The sequence below is a fragment of the Sardina pilchardus genome, chromosome 24, assembly GCF_963854185.1.
Source record: "Sardina pilchardus chromosome 24, fSarPil1.1, whole genome shotgun sequence".
Lineage (NCBI taxonomy): Eukaryota > Metazoa > Chordata > Actinopteri > Clupeiformes > Clupeidae > Sardina > Sardina pilchardus.
Window position 1 is genome coordinate 8236322 of NC_085017.1, and position 22259 is coordinate 8258580.

Below are 22259 nucleotides of genomic sequence, written 5' to 3' on the forward strand. Positions count from 1 at the left end.
ATCAGAAATTATAGGCTGCTGCTACCGATAGGCAAGTGGCTCTTAGTGAACATTAGCGAGTTAACGTTAACACATTCTACTAATTGTTATCTTGTTTATTGCAGAAAGTTTAGAGGGCTATGGCTAGAGGAGAAGGAGTTGAACACTCAAGTGCGAGTTTGTTAAGTAACGTTAACGTTAATGGCAATGCTAAATTGGACACCGATGTCATAGGACTAGCGAGAAAGGTAAGTAGGCTACGACCTAATTGAATGTACAGATCACATTAAATTAATTCGACAGAGATTCGATGTTAACGGTATAGGCCTACTAACGCTGACCCTAAAACTTCATAAACGCAAAAACTGGAATTGGCCTAACTTTACTGACTTAGCCTACTAACTGGTACTTGCCAGATAATTTGTCTAACCTAAGTTAACATTTAGTCTAAATTAAGCAAATCAAATATGAGGGGCATAACTTTATTATCGATTATCGTTAGCCCACCGAAAACTTCCCCTTGCCTGATTTGAATGGAGGATGGATAGAAGGCAACAACAATGCCCCATATGAAGTCGAGTTAGTTTCCTAGATGAAGGCTTATGCTCAGAACTACGTATTATAGGCTATCACTAGCCAGGGTGAACGAGTTTGCTATTCAACGTTGTAATTGGCATTTCTTAGCTGATTTTGCGTGCCGGTAAGATTGTGTTTAACTTTGAGCTGCAGTAGCCTACACGCGGGACATTGGGGAACACTGTGTAGCCTACGTGTTAAGAGATGTGTGGGTACGCGCGCGCGCCTGTGTTTTACGGATGTGGACACAATTTAAATGTTACTTGTAGCAACTTAACGTTGCAACAGCCTAAAACGTTCGCAGTCATACATCTGTGATGTAGAGCAGACAAATACCAATTTATGATCTTGCCATTTCAGCTCAATAAGTTGATCTTCCTGCAAGCAAGTAGCACACGATATCACACGTGCACTGAATAATAAGGTTATTGTTTATCTGCTACTTCAAGAGTGTAGTTTCTGTAATACAGGCTATCACTTTCAGTAGTCCTTCTGGTCGGCCTGCATGCATGTGGCTGTACAGTGGCAGCATTCAGTGTGAACTTGTACTGCAGGGTATATTTGGAACTTAGGGCCTGTCATCTGCAGAATGTGCATGATGATCCTGCCCACATACTAGATCCTATATTTTATGGAGGGTAGGGAAAGGGGTGCACACATATAGGCTACCCTGAACTCATTGACCTGACCACTCGTTTAAGACCTTCCCTAAACTCCAGTAGGCCTACTAGAGTACTGAGTTACTGTGGTTTGTTTCTTTCTGAGGGCTAAGTATTCTATCTGAGGTCAAGTTCAGTCTCATTCCATTTCCAACACTCCTGTTTAATGATTATTATTATTCAGATTTGCATTTTTTTTCCCCTGACAATATTGTGTATCGTCATGGGGAAGGAGACAAATTAACCAACCTTTGCGCTTGTCCATTTTTGCTATATAACAATAATCTAGTAGTAGCTCAACTTTAATAAAGTAATGTATAAGACAAATATTGATTCCATGTGGGTACAAAAAATAGTTTACAAGACCCCCAATATCACCAGTTTTGCTTTTTGTTCCAAATCTAGGGCCTTGTATAAAACAAATGGGCATTCAGTTCAAATGTTTAATGCCCAGTCATACTAATAAAATGTTTTTGTCTTCCACCCTACAAAGTTTGGGCAGGCTAGGAATAAAACTTTTAAATATGTTAATATCTAAACATGGCCACCATGATGAGACATTTTTGAGAGTGTAAAATTGATGAATAATCAAGAGGGAACAGTGCTCAGCTGAATTCTGAAGCCCAGAAAGATCATTTGTGTGTGTGTGCAGGTGTGTGGTAGAGGTAGTCATATTGTGAATTAGCTCCGCACATCTGACAAACCAGATGACCCAGAACTGACAACTGGATATGGCTCCTTAGAGAGAGTAAGAAACAATCAGCAAATTTCAAAGCATTTTTTTACAAGCAATTGAAACTTCTCGTTAAAAACTTGTGCTCTCTTCAGATGATTCTTTATAGTACATGGTCATGTGAAAGCCAGATCGACCAGTCATTCCAAATAGTAACCAAGGCGATGCACTATGCAGTGTTCTGGTTCCTAAGGTCAAGCATTAACAACATGACGTCACCCACTAGGCCACGATTGCTAAAAGACATGTGTTTCCCACTAGTAAACCAATAATTAGTTCTAGATTAGAATTAGATTCTTGGTGTTTGTAAGTGTTCCACATGCCTTCAGATTGCTAGTTTTTGTCTAAAACACTTTATCGTTGCCGTGACTGTGGTGTCTCTGACCTCATGGAAGTCTAACATTACTCAAAATGATGGCAAGTTCATCATTTGTTCACATTAACTCATAGTACCGGTAATGTTGGAGTAACTCCAATGACTCAAGACATCCGGGAAGTGACAAGAAGTATCTTGCTCAACCTACCTACAATCTTTGCTATAGAGCCCCTTAACACTACAGTGAATGTCTTGTGTGTGCACTGTAATCGACACTCTTCTCTGTTTTTTTTTTCTGCAGCGAGAGCAGAGAAGTCGTCTTTCCATTTGCAATAAACTGTGCTATGGCATCGGAGGAGCACCCTATCAGATCACAGGATGTGCTCTTGGCTTTTTCCTGCAGATATACTTGTTGGATGTTGCTCAGGTAGGTTGTCAAGGATATTGACTTCTCTTCAGATGGACTCTGTCAGGGGCTAGTTCCATCAGCAAATGGGGGGGAAAAAGGCTTCACATGTGAGACATGACCCTTTCCAACCTCTCTGTATGCCAGTTCTGTGTAGGCTCTAATGAGCTTCATGGCTGGGTGAACGGGCTTCTTTTAATCCACTCAGTGTGCGGTCTGTGAACCGGCCAACTTGCCAAGCTTGGACACAATGTAGCCACTGTAGCAGATAATAAATGGGTGGAAAAGGCTTTTCTCCTTTTAACTCTGAGAAAATGACTGTAGAGTTATAGAGCTTATCAAGACCATTATTGGCTTGAGAATCTGGGTGGGTTGGGGCGGGGTTGGTCGGCTAGCTGTTTAATGGTCACGACGTGTTGCCAGGGGCTTTGAGACTTTCTGCTGCAAAGCCCTCTTACAATTACCACTGACTTGAACTGCTTGATTAACTGTTTATTAAGATACAGTGCCGGTCAAATCTGACTCTGAGCAGTTTGTCAAATGCACCCATATTGTTGTAGTTATACTGAACTATACTGCAGTGTATCTGATGTCCCACTTATTTTCTAGACAAACTGACTCTGATATCAACAGACAGGATCATTTTTAAATACTGATAATGGCCGGGTTCCCCAGATTCTCAGGAGCGTTCTTAGAACATTCGTTCTTAGAGCCTCTTAACGAATCTGGGAAACCCGGCTAATGGTTTGACAAGTTCATTCTGATGTGCTTTCATTCTCTGTGTAGCTGGATCCCTTTTATGCCTCCATTATCTTGTTTGTGGGTCGGGCATGGGATGCCATCACCGACCCAACTGTGGGTTTCCTGGTCAGTCGGACCCCCTGGACAAGATTTGGTCGTATGATGCCATGGTAAGTGTCACAATGATGCTCTCTTTAAAGATGTGCATGTTCTCTGAAAGCCATTTGTTTTTGTTTTTGTCTACAGTTTAGTTTTCATTTCATTTCTGAATTGAGTTTTGTGGAGTTGAGTGGCCAGCTGAGTCAGTGGACTGTGAGTGAGTGTGAGAAGGCGTGTGTGCATGTGCACACACCTCTTAAGGGCCTGTTGACCTGTTTTCAATCCATTGGTAGGGTAGACTTCAGTCAACTGGTAGATTTCTGATGAGGCGGAACTGGGATTAGGAGACGATACAGCGATGTCACGGCTCAGTTCTTACCCCAAGTTTGGGCGTGTACATAAAGCCTACCTTACACTGACAAGATTTGGGAAAGATTCTTGAAAGATTGTAGTCTTTTAACTAATGCCCCTCATTCAGACTTTACTCAAAAGACTACAGTCTTTCAATAATCTTTCCCAAATCTTGTCAGTGTAAGGTAGGCTTTAGCTGCAGCGCTACACTCTGGAGGCATGAACATGGGGGCTCATGCACATGACCCCTGAGTGTAGCGCTGTAGGTGCTTGGCTGTTTTAGCAGCTGGAAGTAGCAACTCGAGCTTCGTAAAAACGATTGTTTTACTCTGTACTCCGTGACCTCGAGAAATAGATCTACAGTATGTGAAAAATCACCAAATTTCTCCTTCAGTTGGTGTGCTCCATCCAAAGTTTACCGGACTTTAGCTGGACGTAAATTTGCTAACAATTTTCTAATTTGATAACAAATGAAAGAAAAACGAAGAGTTTGATTCCAAAACTCTATATATCCGTTTTTAAAAACATTAAAAAGTCATGTTATTTAATTGTGTATTCCAGGAAATATCTATCAAATTGCAGTTGTGGTGTTTTGATTGAGTAAATCAAATACCAATATCCAAAAACATTTCTACTGAAATTACTGGAAAAACAAATTGTAAAAAAAAATATTTACGAAAATTCATTAAAATGGTGGCTATAGCGTTTTGGAACCAAACTCTTCTAATGATGCACAACCCTAAAAGGTGGTGCTTGGTGCAAAGTTTCAACATGTAGCGGAACGGAATACAGAATTTCGCCATAAAACTGGTTACTCCCAGTTAGCTAGTCCCTCACTCCTCATGTAGGTACCTTGGAACATTGCAGTCAGAATTGTTGTTTGTGTAATCAAATTCCAAAGAGTCCAAAGTAGCCTGGGCTATTCAACGTGTCAGATTGTTACACATCATTTTTTTACGTCATTTTGAATAGCCGCTGCATACCCGTGCTGTTGCGAAATGCACAGAAACATTTTATGCGTGCCAAATGGATTCAGAGTCTTTATTGTTGAGGTCAGACACAAATAGTCATCCAAACATATTGCACTCGCCTTTTACCCATTTGCACTGATTCAGTTCTGCCAAAGCTATGCTTCTACCCTCTCTAATGCAGTGCTGTGTGAGAGGGGGAGTGGCCACAGTAGAGCATCAAAAGTCAATGTGCACTTCTATTTACCGATATCTATTGCATTTCTTATCCAAACAACGTCAAACTCTGCACTCCCGTGCCCGTAGGACACCTGCCCAGTTTGAGCTCAGTCGGACGAATGAAATGGTTCGACAGATGTGTGAAAACACCCAAACACACAGACAGACAGATGTCTCGGTCATTAGATAGACATTGGACTGCCTTTACAAAACCAATTTGGGTGTTCGAGCATGCTTTTCTGAATAGCAGTGCAGGGCTTTAGTGCTGCGTGGCTGACATTTAAAGCTCAGGCTCAAGCAGTCGTCATCCTTCCCCTTTGCTCCCCAGGTTCATCAATGCCCCTCCACTTTGACCTCTATGCCACTATCCACACAGACATTTACTGTAAATGCACATGTACACACATGCATGCTCTCACACACAAAGTGGCCCTCAGGCAACAAATAGATGAACTTGCTTGGGCTTGCTTTTAGAGTTGTCATCACACATAAAAAAAACACAAGCTGCTTACAGTAAAAGCACTGATCTGCTGTTCCCGTGTGTAACAAGAAACTTGTGATATACTGTATAGCCAAAGTGGTGTCTGTGTGTTTTGGCTTTTTATTGACATCAGCTGAAGGCATACTGTATGTGGAGGGGGTATTAGAGAAGGGAGATGAGTGAGTGAGATCTTTACAGTTCGTTTAGTGTTTAAGTTGCCTCTGAAGATGAGTATGTGAGATGTTTACTGTTCATTTAGTATTTAAGTTGACTCTGAAGTAGGCTATGTAGTTGAGATGATAGCATTGTTGTACTACCAGATCTGCTTTCATTTTTGGATTTAGTTCCAAAATGTAGCTGTGGGATAACAAACAAGGACACACATTGTTTGAAAATGCAGCAGACCTGAGGTGTTGAAAAGAGGCATTGTGAGATTTCTCACCAGATATTGACAATGTAGGCAGAAATGTTGCCGTCTTGAGATGCAGTCTATTTTGCCGCCTCAAACTTGTGAGGAAGAAGTGCATTTTAGAAGCCGTGCGTGAAGGGGGTGGAGGAGACTGCCGATTGGGCAACCAGCAGTGGTGTGTTGTAGGCTGGACCAATCAAATCTTCCTCGACCCTATCTTCCTTGCAGAGTACATAAAGCATTTTTAAGTGGGTTACTATAGTTCATGTGACTCTGTGTGTGTGCGTTTTTGTGTGTTTTGGGGGTTAGTATAGTTATTTGAATAAACAAATTGATAAATAAGAGAAAACAGATCCAAATGGACAATAGTTTTGTCTATGGATCCTTAACAACTGAACATTTTTTTACATTTTTTTACAAATGTAATTTCTGTTCCCATTTCTGAATGAACTAAAATTGAAATGATGTGTATCCTGATGTTGGACTACTTATTTAGTTTTTCAGATACTCATGAACTTGAACCTAGACTGTTTGTTAAATGGCATCATGCATGAAGTTTTGTTCACATTAGAGATGGCATTATTGCAATAATGAAGTGAACCCTTTCTGAACTCCAAGTAAATTCAACACATTACTTAAATAATATAATTACACTACTGTTTTGGAATTCCTGCCAGAAGGCTTTTGCAGTCAATATAGCCATATGTAGTAGTAGCCCAGGCTACCTGCTTACTTTTTCAAAGACCTATTATTAGCTGATAGATAAGTCAGAATTTAACAGTGGTGGCAGGGCAAATGTTTTTTTCAGGCTGTCAAACTGAAGTAGCTTAATATCAGAGGCTGAAAAATATGAAAACAAGATTTCAGAAATCATTTCCAGGCCTTGTTCTTCGGACCCATTCATGATGTAGACTAGGACTGACCAAATCTGAGACGTGCAGCAGCAACCTTATCTGATCTGACACGGAATGACCCACTTTTGCAACTTCCTTTGTTGGCTCTGAATCTTTTCCCATGGTCATGGAAAACCTTGAGTGGTGATTCATAATATCCATTTTCAAGGCCTGGAGAAATCATGGAATTCAGTAAATTCACTGAAACTTTTGGAAAAGTCATGACATTTAATTTTGTCATACCAGGGACATGGGTAGGAGGTTGCATGCCTGAACAATTTCTCAGAATTCGATCGCTTCCTTCCTAGATATAGAATATTGGAGGACATGAGTGTCGCCAGGTCATTTTGCCAGGGCTTCAGCCCAAAATATGTTTTTAAGTGGATTAAGTGTTTAATTCTGACTATTGACTTATCGGAATTAGGGCTGTATGATTATTGCAATCACGATATGAACTAATGCAGTTATCTAATCGCAAAGGCTACAAACAATTGTGCACAGTTAATAAAGTCACTTTTTTTATATTCATGTCATCTTCATTGACCGTGCCATTTCTGATTGGTGAGCATGCATAGTGTGTGAAAAGCACAACACTTTTGATTGGTGAGCTTCACAGTTTCAGGAGTGTTGTGCTTCTCATGCTAACTAGGCATGCTCATTAATCAAGTGGAACAACTTAGAGACATTTGAAATATTGAAGTAAATCAATTTATTGACATTCAAAAATCATATCGCAAATCGCAACAACTATCAGAAAAATGAGATGTTGTCCTCATATGGTGCAGCCCCTATTGAGGTGACTGTCTCATCTGCTCACAGGCTATAAGGAGAGCGCTTCATATGGTAAGCTCAGTGATTCTGTGCTTGTGTAAGCTTTGCTCAGGGCATCAGCAGACTAGCTCTTGCTCATGTGAGAAAAATGTGTTTCTATAGTGCAGCGCTGCTCTTTGTGCGTGCAATGTGAACCCTGATCTATTCTTCTAGATTTGAGTGCAGCATTCAACGCCTTTTTTTCCACCTGAGAAACCTGTACCTGTGCCCTGAATATACTGTAAAACAGCACGGTCTCTGTGGACAGCCCATTCTCCAAAAACGGCAACAAAAACGTCTTGGTCCAGCCTGGTCCATAAAAACATAACAAACTGTTCCAGCCAATCACTGACGAGATGCCCATTTAGAAGAGTTTAAATTGCATGGGATGGAGGGAGAGGGAGTAGCGAGCTAGCTTTGAACATCAACAGATGTTACGTTAACCAACATTGCTTACTGTACAGCACCTTTAACTAAGACCAAGAACAGAGAGAAAGTGCTCCACAAGAAAAGCAGAGAAGCTGCTTTGCTTATCTACATCAAACAGGCACATTATGTAAATATATTTTTAAAAAAAGACCTGAAAACATACCTGTATATGAGAGCTTTTACTTCACTCACCTTTGTGTTGTAGCCCATTTCATCACATTATTTGACATTCTATTGCTGCTATTCAAAGGTTGTATTTGTTGTTGTATCTACCACCTACCATCTCCTTTTTTACATAATTCTAAATCCCTGATGTTTTATTTATTGTCTTTGTTTGTTTGTTTGTTTGTCATATTATCTCTCTTATTGTGTTAAATGCTGCGAATGTAAAGCACTTGCTTTCTTTATATGAAAGGTGCTAAAAAGCAAAAAAAAAACAGTATAAATAGCGTTATTATTATTATTATTATTGTTAACTGAATTTCTCGTACAGTTTGTTGACCCAACTGTTTGCCATTGCAGGATCCTGTTGTCTACTCCACTAGCTATCATTTCCTACTTCCTCATCTGGTACGTCCCTGATCTGGACCATGGCAAGGTGGTTTGGTACCTGGTGTGGTACTGTCTCTTCCAGACATTGCAGACAGTAAGTGACCCGTCTAGACACTAGTCTATTTTGCATCACTGTTTCAGCACGAATGAATTGCTGAAAAATATATCTTCCTGTGATCAAACTGTGTTCCTGCGTGTCCTCCTCCTAGTGTTTCCATGTGCCCTACTCTGCACTCACCATGTTCATCAGTCACGAGCAGAAGGAGAGGGACTCGGCCACCGCCTACAGTGAGTTATCCCCTTGGGGATCAATAAAGTATCTATCTATCATCTATCTACCTATCTAACTATCATTCCCACACCCACCAGTTTGTGTTGCCCACAGAGGGCATACAGTAGACCACTTGAAATAAATACCATACAGCACATCGAAAATATAGTTTTTTTGATTGATTGATTTTGTTTATTTAATTGTCAAACACTGTGGTGCCTAGCAGCCCTCATGGGCTTATTAGACACTGTAGTGATAATTGCACAATCATTTTATATAGTAAGTCCCATATATTAAATAAGACACTGATTAATCAGAAGTTAATGGTAAGGCCTTCTGTTAATGTTGACCACTGTCTAATTACTGCCAGGAATGACCGTGGAGGTCCTGGGTACAGTTATTGGGACAGGCGTCCAGGGACAGATTGTGGGCATGGCCAATGCGCCCTGCATCAACTCTACCCTGGCTCCACTGGATGCTGATCACAATGCCACCCATCCAAGCCAAAATGCCACCCATCTCTCTCTGATGCCAGTTGACCTCACCCACACAGTAAGTGACGCCAAGAAGGACTACAATGTTTCTGACAATAGCTGTGCAGGTTTTTTTTTTTTATTCTTTGATATTACCCAGAGAGAATGAGATCTAGTGTGTTAAATGGCACTAGAAACATGTGCTCTCAGTTCCAGTGTTGATGTTCTGATATATCTTCCTGGTTCTGTAGGCTACATATACACAGATTTCCTGTTTACTAACAAAACTAGATGCGCGCGCACCCACGGGGCAGAAGACGCCGAATGGCCGGTCTTAACGTTATAAAGTTAACCTAATAACCAGCTGCTGTACGCTATAATCGGTATTTTTTGTATGCCACTGTTGTCTAATTGATGATAACATCTCATTTATGAGCTTATTTATGAGTTTGTCGTTCGTTTTCATTATTTATAAAACATCGTCTTTTTGGCGGTTTTGGTGGTTTCTGGCAAATATATGCATTACTTTACATTCCTGAACATTCTCTAACCATCGTCATTTCGAATAGTGCTGTTTTCGGCACTAAAATTCATTTTAATCTTTTCACGGAGAGCAGCTGCTTAATGCTGTTCATGGTGCTTTCTGCCCCTTGCGTGCGCGCGCATGTTTTCGAGAAATCTATGTATTGATCTACAGAGTCTACAAAAAGAGTAAAAGATATCAAATTGTTACAATGAATGTGTGTGTATATTGTGTGTTTTTGCTGATTTTACTGATTTTGATTGTGTCATGTCCAACAGAGGAACGCCTACATGATCGCTTCGGGCATCATCTGTGCCGTCTACGTTCTCTGTGCTGTGGTTCTGTTCTTTGGAGTAAGGGAGCGCAAAGGTGAGCGCAGCCAGTTGGTCTCACTCTCGGATTTCACATTTTTGTATATTTTAATCAATGATGATCCGACTGATTTTAATGCAGCCCACATGCATGCTTTTTGTTGTGTATTTATGTTGGTTTGTTTTGATGATACCCACTCCACCATTCCCCCCTAGATCTTGGACAAACGAAGAACGAGCCCATCTCATTCTGGCAGGGTATTCGTCTGGTGCTGGGACATGGAGCATACACCAAATTGGTCATGGGCTTTCTCTTCACGTCGCTGGGTTTCATGGTGAGCACTAAGGGTATTTAATGTATGCCCATGCAGGACAGCTAAGAATGTCCCTTGTACCTTTACGTAAGCCAAAGCACTTTGATGGCCATGTTTCTTTTTTTTTATGTTTGGCTATACTCTCATGTGTTTCTATGTGTATATCCACAGCTCCTGGAAGGCAATTTTGCACTGTTCTGCTGCTACACACTAGGCTTTCGAAATGACTTCCAGAATATTTTGCTGGTCATCATGGTAAGGGAAGGTCATCGACTTTAAGGGAGATGCCCATGAACTTCACATTGAGTGTTTATGTTACGTTTGTTGTTTGTGTATATCTTTTATCGGTCAAAGTGCTTCACAACACTACAGACACAAGACACATTCTGCTAGAAAATGTGCCATAGAAATAGAAAGTAGTGCTTACTTGCTTTACTTACTAATACACACAATCAATACAGCATTCTTTTCACACATGCAAAATTTCAGATGAAATCAATGACTCTTTGTTAGTGACTTTAATGTGTGGTGAGAATTTGTAATTAAAAAAAATGCCTTTTTTCACAGCTCTCCGCAACCCTTACCATCCCCTTCTGGCAGTGGTTCCTTATGCGCTTTGGCAAGAAGACGGCTGTTTTCGTCGGGATTCCGGTAAGAACTTTCACTGCACTCCTACTGAAAAGACAGACAACCAAATGCATGAACACAAACTCATGTTCTCATACAGTCTAGCAGGGAAATACATAAAGAGACTGCGAATCTGTTCTGACTACTGACTATTATCTGAATCCCTAACAAATATACCATTCATACAGTGGTGTAGTTAGCTGTAGTGGATACATACTGTGATGTAGTAGTTACTGTAGTTGTAGTGAGTATACTGTGATCAACCCCAAATGTTAATATGTATGTATCCTTGCGTATTTTAAGTGGGTATACTGAGGTGGTGATGCCTTTTAAGTGGATATACTGCGTAGCCCTGCATATCATGTAGACTACACCACTGCATTTATATGTCAAACACTAACACGTCTACTTTACTGATTTGTATGGATGTCTAGTTCGTAATACCATTCCTGGTGCTGGTGGTCTTCGTGAAGAGCAACCTTATTGTGACCTACATCGTGTCATTTGTGGCTGGAGTCAGTGTTGCAGCTGCCTTCCTGTTGCCATGGTGAGTGACCTTGAGAGCACTAAATACCCCTGCTGAGGGGTATAGCTTGTTGATGATGTGTTGCGTAAACATACTGTAGGATTGATGGAAGATTCTTGGGGGCTGTACTGTGTGTGATTTTTGGTACACGATTCTACCTGTGACTGTGCTTGTATGTCGACTTTCTATCAATTGTGTGACTGATTTTATGATGTCACCCACGCAGATCCATGCACCTTGTGCAATTCATTTTATTTATAAGTTGGTGTTCAGCCCTCAAAAATGTGTCCTTTTTGTGTATTCGTATTGTGCTCTGCAGGTCTATGCTACCTGATGTTGTTGACGACTTCAAGGTGAACAACCCTTCCTTGCAAGGCCACGAAGCTATATTCTACTCTTTTTATGTGTTCTTCACCAAGTTTGCCTCTGGAGTGTCACTTGGCGTCTCGACTCTGAGCCTTCAGTAAGTTGCTTTACACATGCAGTCACCATATGACCCCAGTATTTTAAGGAAAACATTTATTTATTTATGATACATTATTCATTCACAAAGAAAATTGGTTTAATTTAAGGCATTACGATCAATTTCCAAAAGATGATTTTACATTCCTCTTTATAGTCAACTTTAACATGTGTTCCAATACTGTATGTCTACCTAGCAACACAACACAACATACAAGCCTAAGGTCACTATCTACTTTCAAGTCATTTGCTCTTTCTCAAGTCAACTGAGGCTTTGATGTGGGATTTGGACATACTTGGCCATTATTGTTGTATCGTTGACACTGTAGCACGCAGGAGTTTTGACCGGTCTCCCCAGCAACCTGACTTTGATATTTAATCAGATTACTCCTAATTAGCCAGTAAAAAAAAACACAGGACTTGGTTCAAGGTCACAGACTGCTCACTAGATTTAAGCCACCCATGTACATGTGGGTGGCTTAATCTCCAGTTGCCCTGATAATTATGGGAATTCATATTTTTTTTCCTCTGTGTATCTTAGTTTTGCAGGGTACATCACAAATGGCTGCACACAGCCAGAGCAGGTAGGCTTGACGCTCAAAATTCTGGTGTCAGCTGCTCCCATTGGACTCCTCCTCATCGGCCTTGTGATCTTCATTTTCTACCCAATAAATGAGGAGACGCGGCAACGGAACCGTAAAATGCTACAGCACCAGAGGTAAGGCCCTTGTATGTGCTTTATCCAAACACCAAAGGTCATTAGTGTACTGATTTAGAAACTGCAGTTACTGAAAGTTGTGGTATGATCAGATTTTCAGGGGGCAGTATATCATGGCTTTTTCCATCCTCAAATCTGAGAATAGAGCTAAATAATATAATTTAGTAGTAGTTAGTATATAACCTATGCTGCCATGCTGACTCAAGCAAATGGCAACCAGACTCGCCCATCTACAGTATTCCTTCTGCTTTAACAGTTGGGTTTGTGATTTTCTTAGGGAGAGAGAGCTAGACTCTGAATCAGAGTCCACGGAGTCGGGCAGTTCTGTCTGAATGTCTGCGGACCAGGCTGAGCACAATCAATTTTGCTTCCCGAGCCTGAGGATGAGCTGATTGACCCAGACCAAGATCAGCTGGTGGGACTGGACTGCTTGGGGGATCTCAGTGCTAAGATGGTGATCATCATCATCTCCACAGGTGTCTGTGCCTTTCACAGGGCAGTGAGATTGAGCCATGAGACTTGACTGTGCCTTCTCCATCTCAGACCACAAATGTACTGTTCGCAATATTTCACACAATATAACTGTTATTTATTTTGTTGCACAAAGCCTTATAATGTGATGCTGCCTTGAACTGTTTTGGTTGGCATTATGTGAGTAACCAGTGCAGCTGCTGCCTGGCCAAATGGGATTGATGTCATGTCGGTGCACTTGACAAGATAATGCACTATGGAATTCATACCTTTTCACAGGGGGTGGGGACATTCAGAAATGTGACAACACATTTATTTTCATATATTCCTCACTAATGATGGAAAGTTGACATGCAGAAATGTATTTGTCACCCAGTGCGCATGTTCAAGGCTTCATGGTGAATGATGAATGTATTTTCTACTGTTTACAAGGTGAGGCTAATCCGTTTGAGGTATGTCACTTTAAAGACTGCCTTTTCAGAATATTCTTGCTGGATCATGCTCAATACTTGAACAGACATGGACATCCTTCAGATATACTGTACATGACCAAGTCAGAATCATTGCCAGGGGTGGATGGGTTAAAACGTTGCATTATTCAGCACAGCACTTCTCCGCTCTCATTTTCGAAGGATCTGTCAAATACTGCTGAATGTACAGTAGGTAAGATTGTCTTGACGGAGCCAGAACTGTCAGAAACAGAGGTGAACAATGATATTTAAGTATTTATTACATTTGTTTGAAATATTTTTGAGAGTTTACGTATATTCTGCACTTGTAAATGTCACAATTTTGTTTCTGTGCCCCGATTAAAGAATAGATTTTATATTGATTGGAAACATGTAAAAGATGTATTGGCAAAATGGAAACCCGCAACATGAGTTTGATATTTATCTTATTGTGTTGTTCTACCGTATTCTTCTCAATGCCCAAATATGCTCATAAAAGGGAAGTGCAGTTGTGAAAGTTTGTGTCAGAGTGTGTCATGGATTACTTTATTTTTGTCTGCATATCTGTAAATCAAGGTGTGATTCAGGTCTTAATGAGATTGCCCATATGAGACTAAAATTGTGATATTAATATATGGTCTGTGTTCTGTATATTGATTTGTAGGTGAACATAATATGTTATAAACATATTATGGAGATATCTAGACAAAATATTGAGATCAGTACACTTGGGTCTGAGAAATGTAATGGCCAGAAATAACATCTTTCTGCCATGAATGAATTATTATTTTCCAAACAACTCACTATTCTCTGACATTCCAATGAATACTGGACCTTTTTGTAACCAAATGTTCTCTGAAAAGCTACCTACTTTTGATGTGGGTTAGGGCTGTCCGTCGAGATTGAGAATTCAGTTGGGAAACTTTTACTGTGAATATGTACATGAGGTTGTAAAGTTTTGTAAATATTCTTTTGTTAACATTGGAAGTGGATGTGCCTTCTTAAAGCTGTTTGAATATAGCTGTTAAAATATTGTACATGAACTGTAAATAGCCTAATTGTTATAGAATATAATTCTGGATAATTTAATTATACATAATCAGTGTAAAGCTGTGATTAAACAGTCTCAGCTCATAACGATTGTATTAATACTACATAATGCATGGAAAGCAAAAGTCAAAAGATTACACTGTTTGCTTTAACTAATCATTTGCATGTGCAGTGTTAGGAATTGGATTGTATTTTGACTGTTGCTATAGACAACACTATTGTGTCATAAGCTAACAAGTACGATGGGGTCATGGGTATTCCTCAATTATTTGGGTGGTCATGTCTACCTTGAAACCCCCATTGAATTAAAATGGATTTTCCCGAACTTTTTGGATGTTCAATGTCTTTATCTTTTTACAATAATTAGCACATTGATTATATTCAATAATGAATGTTAAAATGGTCTTCCGCCAATAACTCATACTATAAATACCTTCCTTTTTGACTCAAGATGTGCAAGTTCTTTGTTCTTGCTTTCAACCAAGGGGTTTGCATAACCCTCACCCCTGACTCAATTGTGACGTAAAGGCGCATATTAAAGACTTGCAACTTGCTTGACAAATGATAAAAGATTTGACTTGACTTTTAGTTCACTCTAATGACTTTGGACTTGACTTAGACTTGAATCAAATGACTAACTCAAATGAGAGATAGAGTGATGGGGGTATGTAGATGAAGAAGGGATTTGGGGTTGCTAGAAGAAAAGCAAGAAAATGACATGGACAAATATAGGGTGCAGAGCTATGGAGAGGTACAGCGCATAGACTAGAACATCACACATGCCTGCCCAAGATCCCCCTACCCCTCACACACACACACACACACAAACTCACACTTACAGGCTCCCTCTACTAGCACGATCCAAGGCAGGTGGGTTGGCCCCTTGAACCGTTGTAGAATATAATTCTGGATAATTTAATTATACATAATCATAATCATTCACAAGTCAGCCCAAGGTTTCTTCCTGGACAAGGGAGTTTTTCCTTGCCCCTGTTGCTCCTGGGTGTCCCTTGCTGCTCCCCAACCCCTCTTTTTTTATATATAGTATCTGTTTATTTATTTTTCTTTCTAATTTATTTCTGTAGTTGAATGGACACTGAGCACAAGGAATTTCAATAGGCTATAAATGCCTATTTAAGAGTAGGCCTATACATGACAACTTTGAACTTGACATTTAGTTTATTTATTTATTCATTTATTAATCAGCAAAATTGTTATGGTTATACAATTTGATTGTTTATTGTTTTATTTTGTTTATCAATTTGTTGGGGTTTTGTTTGTTTTGGTTTATTGGTTTGTTTTGGTTTATTTGTTTGATAATGTTGAAGAATTAGACTCAAGTACCACACCCCAGTCCCGTTGGTGGCGGTAAAGGGCCATTAAAGTGAGTAAAAATCCGAAAGAAGAAGAAGAAGAAGAAGCACACGTCACAAATCAGCTGACTTGACGGTCATGTGATCACTTTGTTGTGATCTCTGAAGCAGGAAGATGGACTCTGGTTTAGTTCAGTCGTCTACATTTATTTTATGTTTACTTTTACGCCTACATTGTACAAGCGGGTATGGAGATGAAGACGATTATCGACGCAAAGTACGTTGATAGATTTTTGATAACTTTTGATAGCCAGGTGACAGCTTTGATACCCTGTTAGCCACACTGTAGCAATCTACAGCACAGTACAGCACGTGCATGATTTTCGTCAGGTTATAGGTTGTAAATGATATGATCCCAGTTCATCTGGCCTATTTCGTATTAGATTACATGCGACCGAGGTAAGCGATTTAATGGAAAACATCAAACCTCAGAGGAACCCAGATTAGAGTTGAGAGAGAGAGGCTAGTCTTCACAAGAATTAGGCCTAATACTTTAAATCAATGTCAATGCGTCTGCAGAATTCTGTAATAGCCTACCTATAATATCATGCATTAGCCTACCTTCCATGTTTGTTGCAACATGTTAATGTTGCAATTTAATACGATTCCTATGATATCTATTTTGTCTATAATAGGCTCTTGAGGAAGTGGTGTTGTGTTGTTTGTTGTTTCATTGTAATGTTTCACTTCCTATTTCAGAACAGAACAGACCCTAAACAGTCTAGTTTCATAAGTGATCAATATCGAAACTGCTCTTTTGTCTGTTAATGAGCATTGAGAATAGCTAGGTCATCAGTTTCACTGTTGGTAAAGATAGCTTTATTTTACTTGACTTCTGCATCTCGGCATATCACTGGTAGCCTACTGTTCCTGAACGAATTTTTGCAGATCTTATCATATTTCATTTTGGATGAAAGATTGATACCTTCAGCTGAATCTCTTCAAAACAGAGCTTTTGGTGTTCCCAGCTAAAACAGCAAAATAACATTCAGTTTGGTTCATTATCACTGACCCCAAATCAACGCGTAGGCTAATTTGGTGTCACTCATTTCTCTGAGCATGTAGGCCTACAGAAGCCTCATGTCTCAAAAGAATGCAGTTTATCCCATAGCCTACAACATCAGGAAGACCAGACACAATATCATACAACTTTTTGTGAAGGCTTATGGTTCTTTTCAAAGGACAGCTCTAGTTCATTGTAGCTGACGTACATGATACCATCACAGATGGATCAAAATGCTGCAGTATGTCTCATGTAACTCCTCTCTTCGCTCCATTGGCCTCCTAAAAGCCAGAATAAAATGTTTTTCTGTTGATTAACTTATCCTGATATCAGTGTATGGAGCTCATCAGTAGATATGTGGGGCAGATATGTAGATATTAGGGGCAGCCGTGGCCTACTGGTTAGGGCTTCGGGTTTGTAAGAGGGTTGCCGGTTCGATCCTCGACCAGTCCACGGCTGAAGTGCCCTTGAGCAAGGCACCTAACCCCTCACTGCTCCCCGAGCGCCGCTGGTTGGGCAGCCAGGTTACTGCTCTGGGTTAGTGTGTGATTTGGTTAAATGCAGAGAAACGAATTTCCCTCACGGGATCAAAAAAGTATATATTCTATTCTATTCTATTCTATGTGCCAAAGGATTGATTTACTCTTAGTTCTTTATCATTTTTTCATGTTTGTTTGTATGTTTGTGTATATTGTGCCCTTAGGTGTCCATGGAGCTGAACCCTGGTCAGACTGAACCGTCCGTCGGAGTTGATGTGGCTCATGTGCGGGCAGTAGGCTCAAATGACACACTCCACTTCCTGTTTTGTAGCCACGAAGCACCCGCATTGATGCTCGTGCACACCAACTCCTCCTCCTCCAATGTGCACATAAACTGGACAGCCTTTCTGAGCGGCAACTATTCAGGTAGCCTGAGGGTGGAGCCAGAGAGCAGTGTGCAGTTCAGCAGTGCCGTGGTGTTTACCAGGGTGAGTGGGCTGGGTGGTTATGTTTTCATCGGGGACCAGTGTCTGTCTGTCTGTTTGTTTGTCTGTTTGTCTGTTTGTCTGTCTGTTAGCAAGATAACTCAAAAAGTAATGGATGGATTTCAGTGACATTTTCAGGGAAGGTCAGAAATTACCCAAGGAAGAAACGATTAAATTTGGGAGTGATCCATGACACAGTCGGGATTCCGGAGCCGTTTATGTTTTTCGCTTAGTGGTGTAATGGCATGGTATGGCCACGTGGTGGCGATCTGAATAGTTTAGGTCTAAATGTACTGTATATCAACCTAGGAAGAACAATACAGGTGGAGGTCTGCGCTCTCTGAGTGCTTTTCTAGTTTTTGTTTGAGACGTTTATGAAAGGCAGTGAGGATATCTGATTCCTGATCCTTTTTTCATAATTCTGTGAACTATTCCACCCAGCCCTGTAAGCTGTTATTATTGCCATTGGAGTCTTTACCTGTAACAGTGTAATGACCATTTTTCTCAATATTAACTTAATTGACATTATAACAACGTCTGATTATATAAATGTCAGGAATGTAATTTCTTCATATGCAATTGTGGGAGTGACATTGTATCATAATATTAGACTTAGGCAAATAATGTCAATGAATTGAAAATAGCTGTCTCTTCTCATACAGTTGTGGGAATATGACGACATGAATGACACTGCAGATCCTGAGCACGTGGCCCCTTCCAGCTTCTTTCCATCATATGAGCTGAAGGACTTTAGTTGGAAGGATCTCAATGCAACCGTTAATCTCACTACCCACACTGCCACTCTTTGCGGCCGTAACAACTCAAAGAGTTTCATGTCCAATGGATCCCTCTGCCTAGCTGTAAGTACCATTAGATTGCATTATGATGCCTGCGTGATTAATTGCAATTTTCCACCCATTCATTTACAGGAAATACAGAATTTGTGTGTGGTTTTTTTTCTCCATGTAGTCATTTTGTGTCTGCTATTCTTGCAGTTCTCAGCATTTGAGTCCAGAGGTCGAGATTCTGTATGGCCAAGCCTCCTACACAATGCAAACTCCTCCCAGCTCCATGTATGGTTGGACAATGTCATCCCCAGGTCCAATCAGTCCCGCTTCGTTCTGGAATTACAGTCTGTGAGCAGTGCAGAACAGAAGGGCCAAGTGGATGTGCTCAAGTCAATTGATGATGAATACACTCCCTCCATATTCAAGGTAAGACCTGGCTCTGTCTGGTGGTCTGACTGCTGAAAATCTAATTCTATATACCTCTCTGACATTAAAGCAGTTTGCCCTCCTCTTTGAAAATACCAGAACATGTTGACATTGTTTGGACACAAGTACACAAGCACATACACACACACACATACTATATTGCCAAAAATATTGGGTCACCTGCCTTGACTCACATACAGTATGAACTTCAGCCACATCCCATTCTTAATCCATAGGGTTTAATATGATGTCGGTTCACCCTTTGCAGCTATAAGAGCTTCAACTCCTTTGGGAAGGCTTTCCACAAGGTTTAGGAGTGTGTTTATGGACATTTTTGACCATTCTTTTAGAAGCAGAAAGACATTTTAGCTATTTGAATTTTGAAATTAAACAAATCTGAGGGTGAAAGTGTGTGAAAACAGTACACTTACTGAACATGAAAATGTGACTTCATGCTAAAATTGGACATAGTGTATGTGTAATACCACACTCCTGCTGTCCTCATGTTTGTTTATAGTGGACCAAATACACTGTACTATATTTCGAAATGATGTATTCAATGTGTATATGATTCTGAAAGAAATTGTAGCAGTGGCCTACCTTTTATAGATGGGGGGGCCCTTATCAAAAATTCCAGGATTTCAATCAGATTTTGGAACCAAAATGCTATAGGATTTCTATAGGATTGTCCAAAACAAATCCCAAAATCTGATTGGAATCCTATAGGATTGTTAATCCTATTGGATCCCAATATTGTAGGATCCTCTTGGTTCAAAAATATGATTGAAATCTGATTGGAATCCTATAGGACTTTTTGATAAGGGGGAACTCTGTGCTGAGATAAAGTACTATGAGACTTAATGGTGAGCTGGTCATTTAATGCACAACCATATTCATTGTTTCTCAGGTGTCCCAGTGGGTCTCTTCTCCCAGCAATGCTTCTTCAGAAATTCTGGGGTACACCCAGTGGAAACCGGTTGCCTATCGGACAGCGCACCCTAAATTTGAGGATGCCACTCCCTGCAGGCATTCAGATCCCGTCCTTGTCTCTCAGTTGCCTCCCTCAGGGTGGGTCCGGGCCCTCTTCAGAGACGGGCTTCAGACTTCTACCCTCAACATCACTTTCAGTATCGCTGGGGATCCTTTTTACAATGTCACCAACTACCTCAGCTGGTGAGTTTGCACAACACCTGGGGAAATCTTTTTTGAATACCACAATTCTCTCTCTCTCTCTCTCTCTCTCTCTCTCTCTCTCTCTCTTTTGGATTCATTAGATATACTTTTTTGTTTGAATCTTGAAGAAACTATATTTAGTCAATTTTAAGCAGCATTTTTTCCCCCTCCTCATCCATCTTTGTTTCTGACTCTCACTCCAACTCAGGTCTGTGTTGATGGGATTGGGTAATCCCCCTCAGGACTCGTTCTCGTCGCTGGTGCTGACCATCATGGCCGTGGGGTTGGGCACTCCCCTGGCTCTGATCCTGTTCGGTGGGGTTGGTGCCTGCGTCTTCAAAAAAAAACAGCAGCCACAGGGTTATGAACCAATCAACTAGGACTATTCGTCTGAAAACATGCATCTCAACACACAAGCACAGACATACTGTACATCCCAAAAAAAAACGGCATTGAGATTTCAATTGAGAACGAGTAGGTCATGTCTGTGCATAGACTTTAATCGGGCAAATTTGGCGCGGCCATGGAAGGCACAATTGGAGCTCAGCCTAAATTAAACATTTGTGTGAGAAGTATCCACAAGTTGGGGGCCTTATTCGTCATCATAAGTTTCTTAGTTATACAAGAGAAGATGATGTTTGCGATTGTTATTTAAATTGCTAATTTGTGCAGAATCTCTTGCCAGTTAGACCTTTCAAATCATTGTGTTTAGTTTGATGAAAAATGGCTAACTTTTGCTCACTACTGTGTGGTATAAAGACTTTTGGATCATTCCGTGTCAAATCAGGCAAAATCCAGGAAATTGGTTACTGCACCATGTCCTAACCGGATCCAAGCGACCGACTGTCAATGTTGTCTGTCTACACTGAATCCGTTAAATATGCCCCTCTATTGCGTCATGGGCTTCCATATTTGTCAATCAAAATAGCTGAGCAAAGCGCGTGACAAGAAAATAGAAACAGAGCGTCCGACAAAAGTTGTCTCAAAATGTTGCGTTGCATCGTGCTGCTCGCGTCACTTCAGTCAAATGAAAACAGTGTAATTAAACGGATTTTATCGCTATTTATTTACTAATGTTCGGTGTAATTCTTGGGTCTCAAAACTAAGACGTCAAATATTTTTGTGAAATTCCAATGTTTTCATACATTTTTTGACCCTTGATTTTGTATCATTCTTACTCTCAGAAATGTCTTATCTCGGAGGCCATGTTTGGGCATTAATATGAAGAGAAATATTTTACAGGCTTTGGTTTTGGGACCATTCTAAATATAGGCAACTTTTGAACAACATCTTAGATGGTGCCGCAACAGCTTTATCTGGCTTGACACGGAATGACCCATGTGCCATGATGAGACCATGGAAGCTGCTGGTAAGCCTCATTCCAAGAAAGGTCAACAAATATTTTTTGAGACAGGATTTGCACCTACTCCTTTAAGTTCATGTAGACCTTACTGCTACACCTCTTCCTAGTGACTGCACTGGAAAATGAATATTCCCTCTCGGGACATAAATTGTCTAATTTTTTTGTGAAGATGTATACATTTTGCTGTTTTGAATAAACCATCATTTGTTTTCCCTCTGTTTTGCCGTCAGTTTTCTTCCTGGTTATGTTACATCCAATCATGTAAATGGGTAAAACTGACAATTAGCCACATCATATACTTCCTTTATTTATGTGGCCCAATTGAAATCTTATTACAATGTAAAGAAATATAT

General features: G+C 40.3%; 2 protein-coding genes across 2 annotated transcripts in view; both read left to right on the forward strand.

Annotated features, from left to right (window-relative positions):
• mfsd2ab (MFSD2 lysolipid transporter A, lysophospholipid b) overlaps nt 1-15141 on the forward strand; it is a 15151-nt gene extending 10 nt beyond the window's left edge. The window contains exons 1-14 of the mRNA XM_062529046.1: nt 1-227; nt 2565-2690; nt 3456-3580; nt 8592-8715; nt 8831-8909; nt 9263-9444; nt 10167-10257; nt 10416-10534; nt 10685-10768; nt 11081-11164; nt 11575-11687; nt 11986-12129; nt 12670-12846; nt 13124-15141. The exon at nt 1-227 is cut by the window's left edge and continues 10 nt beyond it. Of these exons, the coding sequence (XP_062385030.1) occupies nt 120-227; nt 2565-2690; nt 3456-3580; nt 8592-8715; nt 8831-8909; nt 9263-9444; nt 10167-10257; nt 10416-10534; nt 10685-10768; nt 11081-11164; nt 11575-11687; nt 11986-12129; nt 12670-12846; nt 13124-13178 (1611 nt within the window). The 5' untranslated portion in view covers nt 1-119 and the 3' untranslated portion in view covers nt 13179-15141. The remainder of the gene's footprint in view (nt 228-2564; nt 2691-3455; nt 3581-8591; nt 8716-8830; nt 8910-9262; nt 9445-10166; nt 10258-10415; nt 10535-10684; nt 10769-11080; nt 11165-11574; nt 11688-11985; nt 12130-12669; nt 12847-13123) is intronic.
• A 1130-nt stretch (nt 15142-16271) lies between these two features.
• On the forward strand, nt 16272-22123 carry glmp (glycosylated lysosomal membrane protein). Its single transcript, XM_062529704.1, has 6 exons — nt 16272-16406; nt 17896-18159; nt 18819-19016; nt 19152-19370; nt 20278-20543; nt 20752-22123. Exons 1-6 carry the CDS (start codon nt 16305-16307, stop codon nt 20921-20923), a joined length of 1221 nt encoding a protein of 406 aa, XP_062385688.1. The 5' UTR covers nt 16272-16304; the 3' UTR covers nt 20924-22123.
• Nucleotides 22124-22259: the final 136 nt, after the last annotated feature.

Coding starts and splice junctions, on each gene's coding strand:
- glmp (XM_062529704.1), top strand. CDS start 16,305: ATGGACTCTGGTTTAGTTCAGTCGTCTACATTTATTTTATGTTTACTT. Junction 18,160..18,818: donor GTGCCGTGGTGTTTACCAGG/GTGAGTGGGCTG, acceptor CTTCTCATACAG/TTGTGGGAATATGACGACAT. Junction 19,371..20,277: donor ACACTCCCTCCATATTCAAG/GTAAGACCTGGC, acceptor ATTGTTTCTCAG/GTGTCCCAGTGGGTCTCTTC.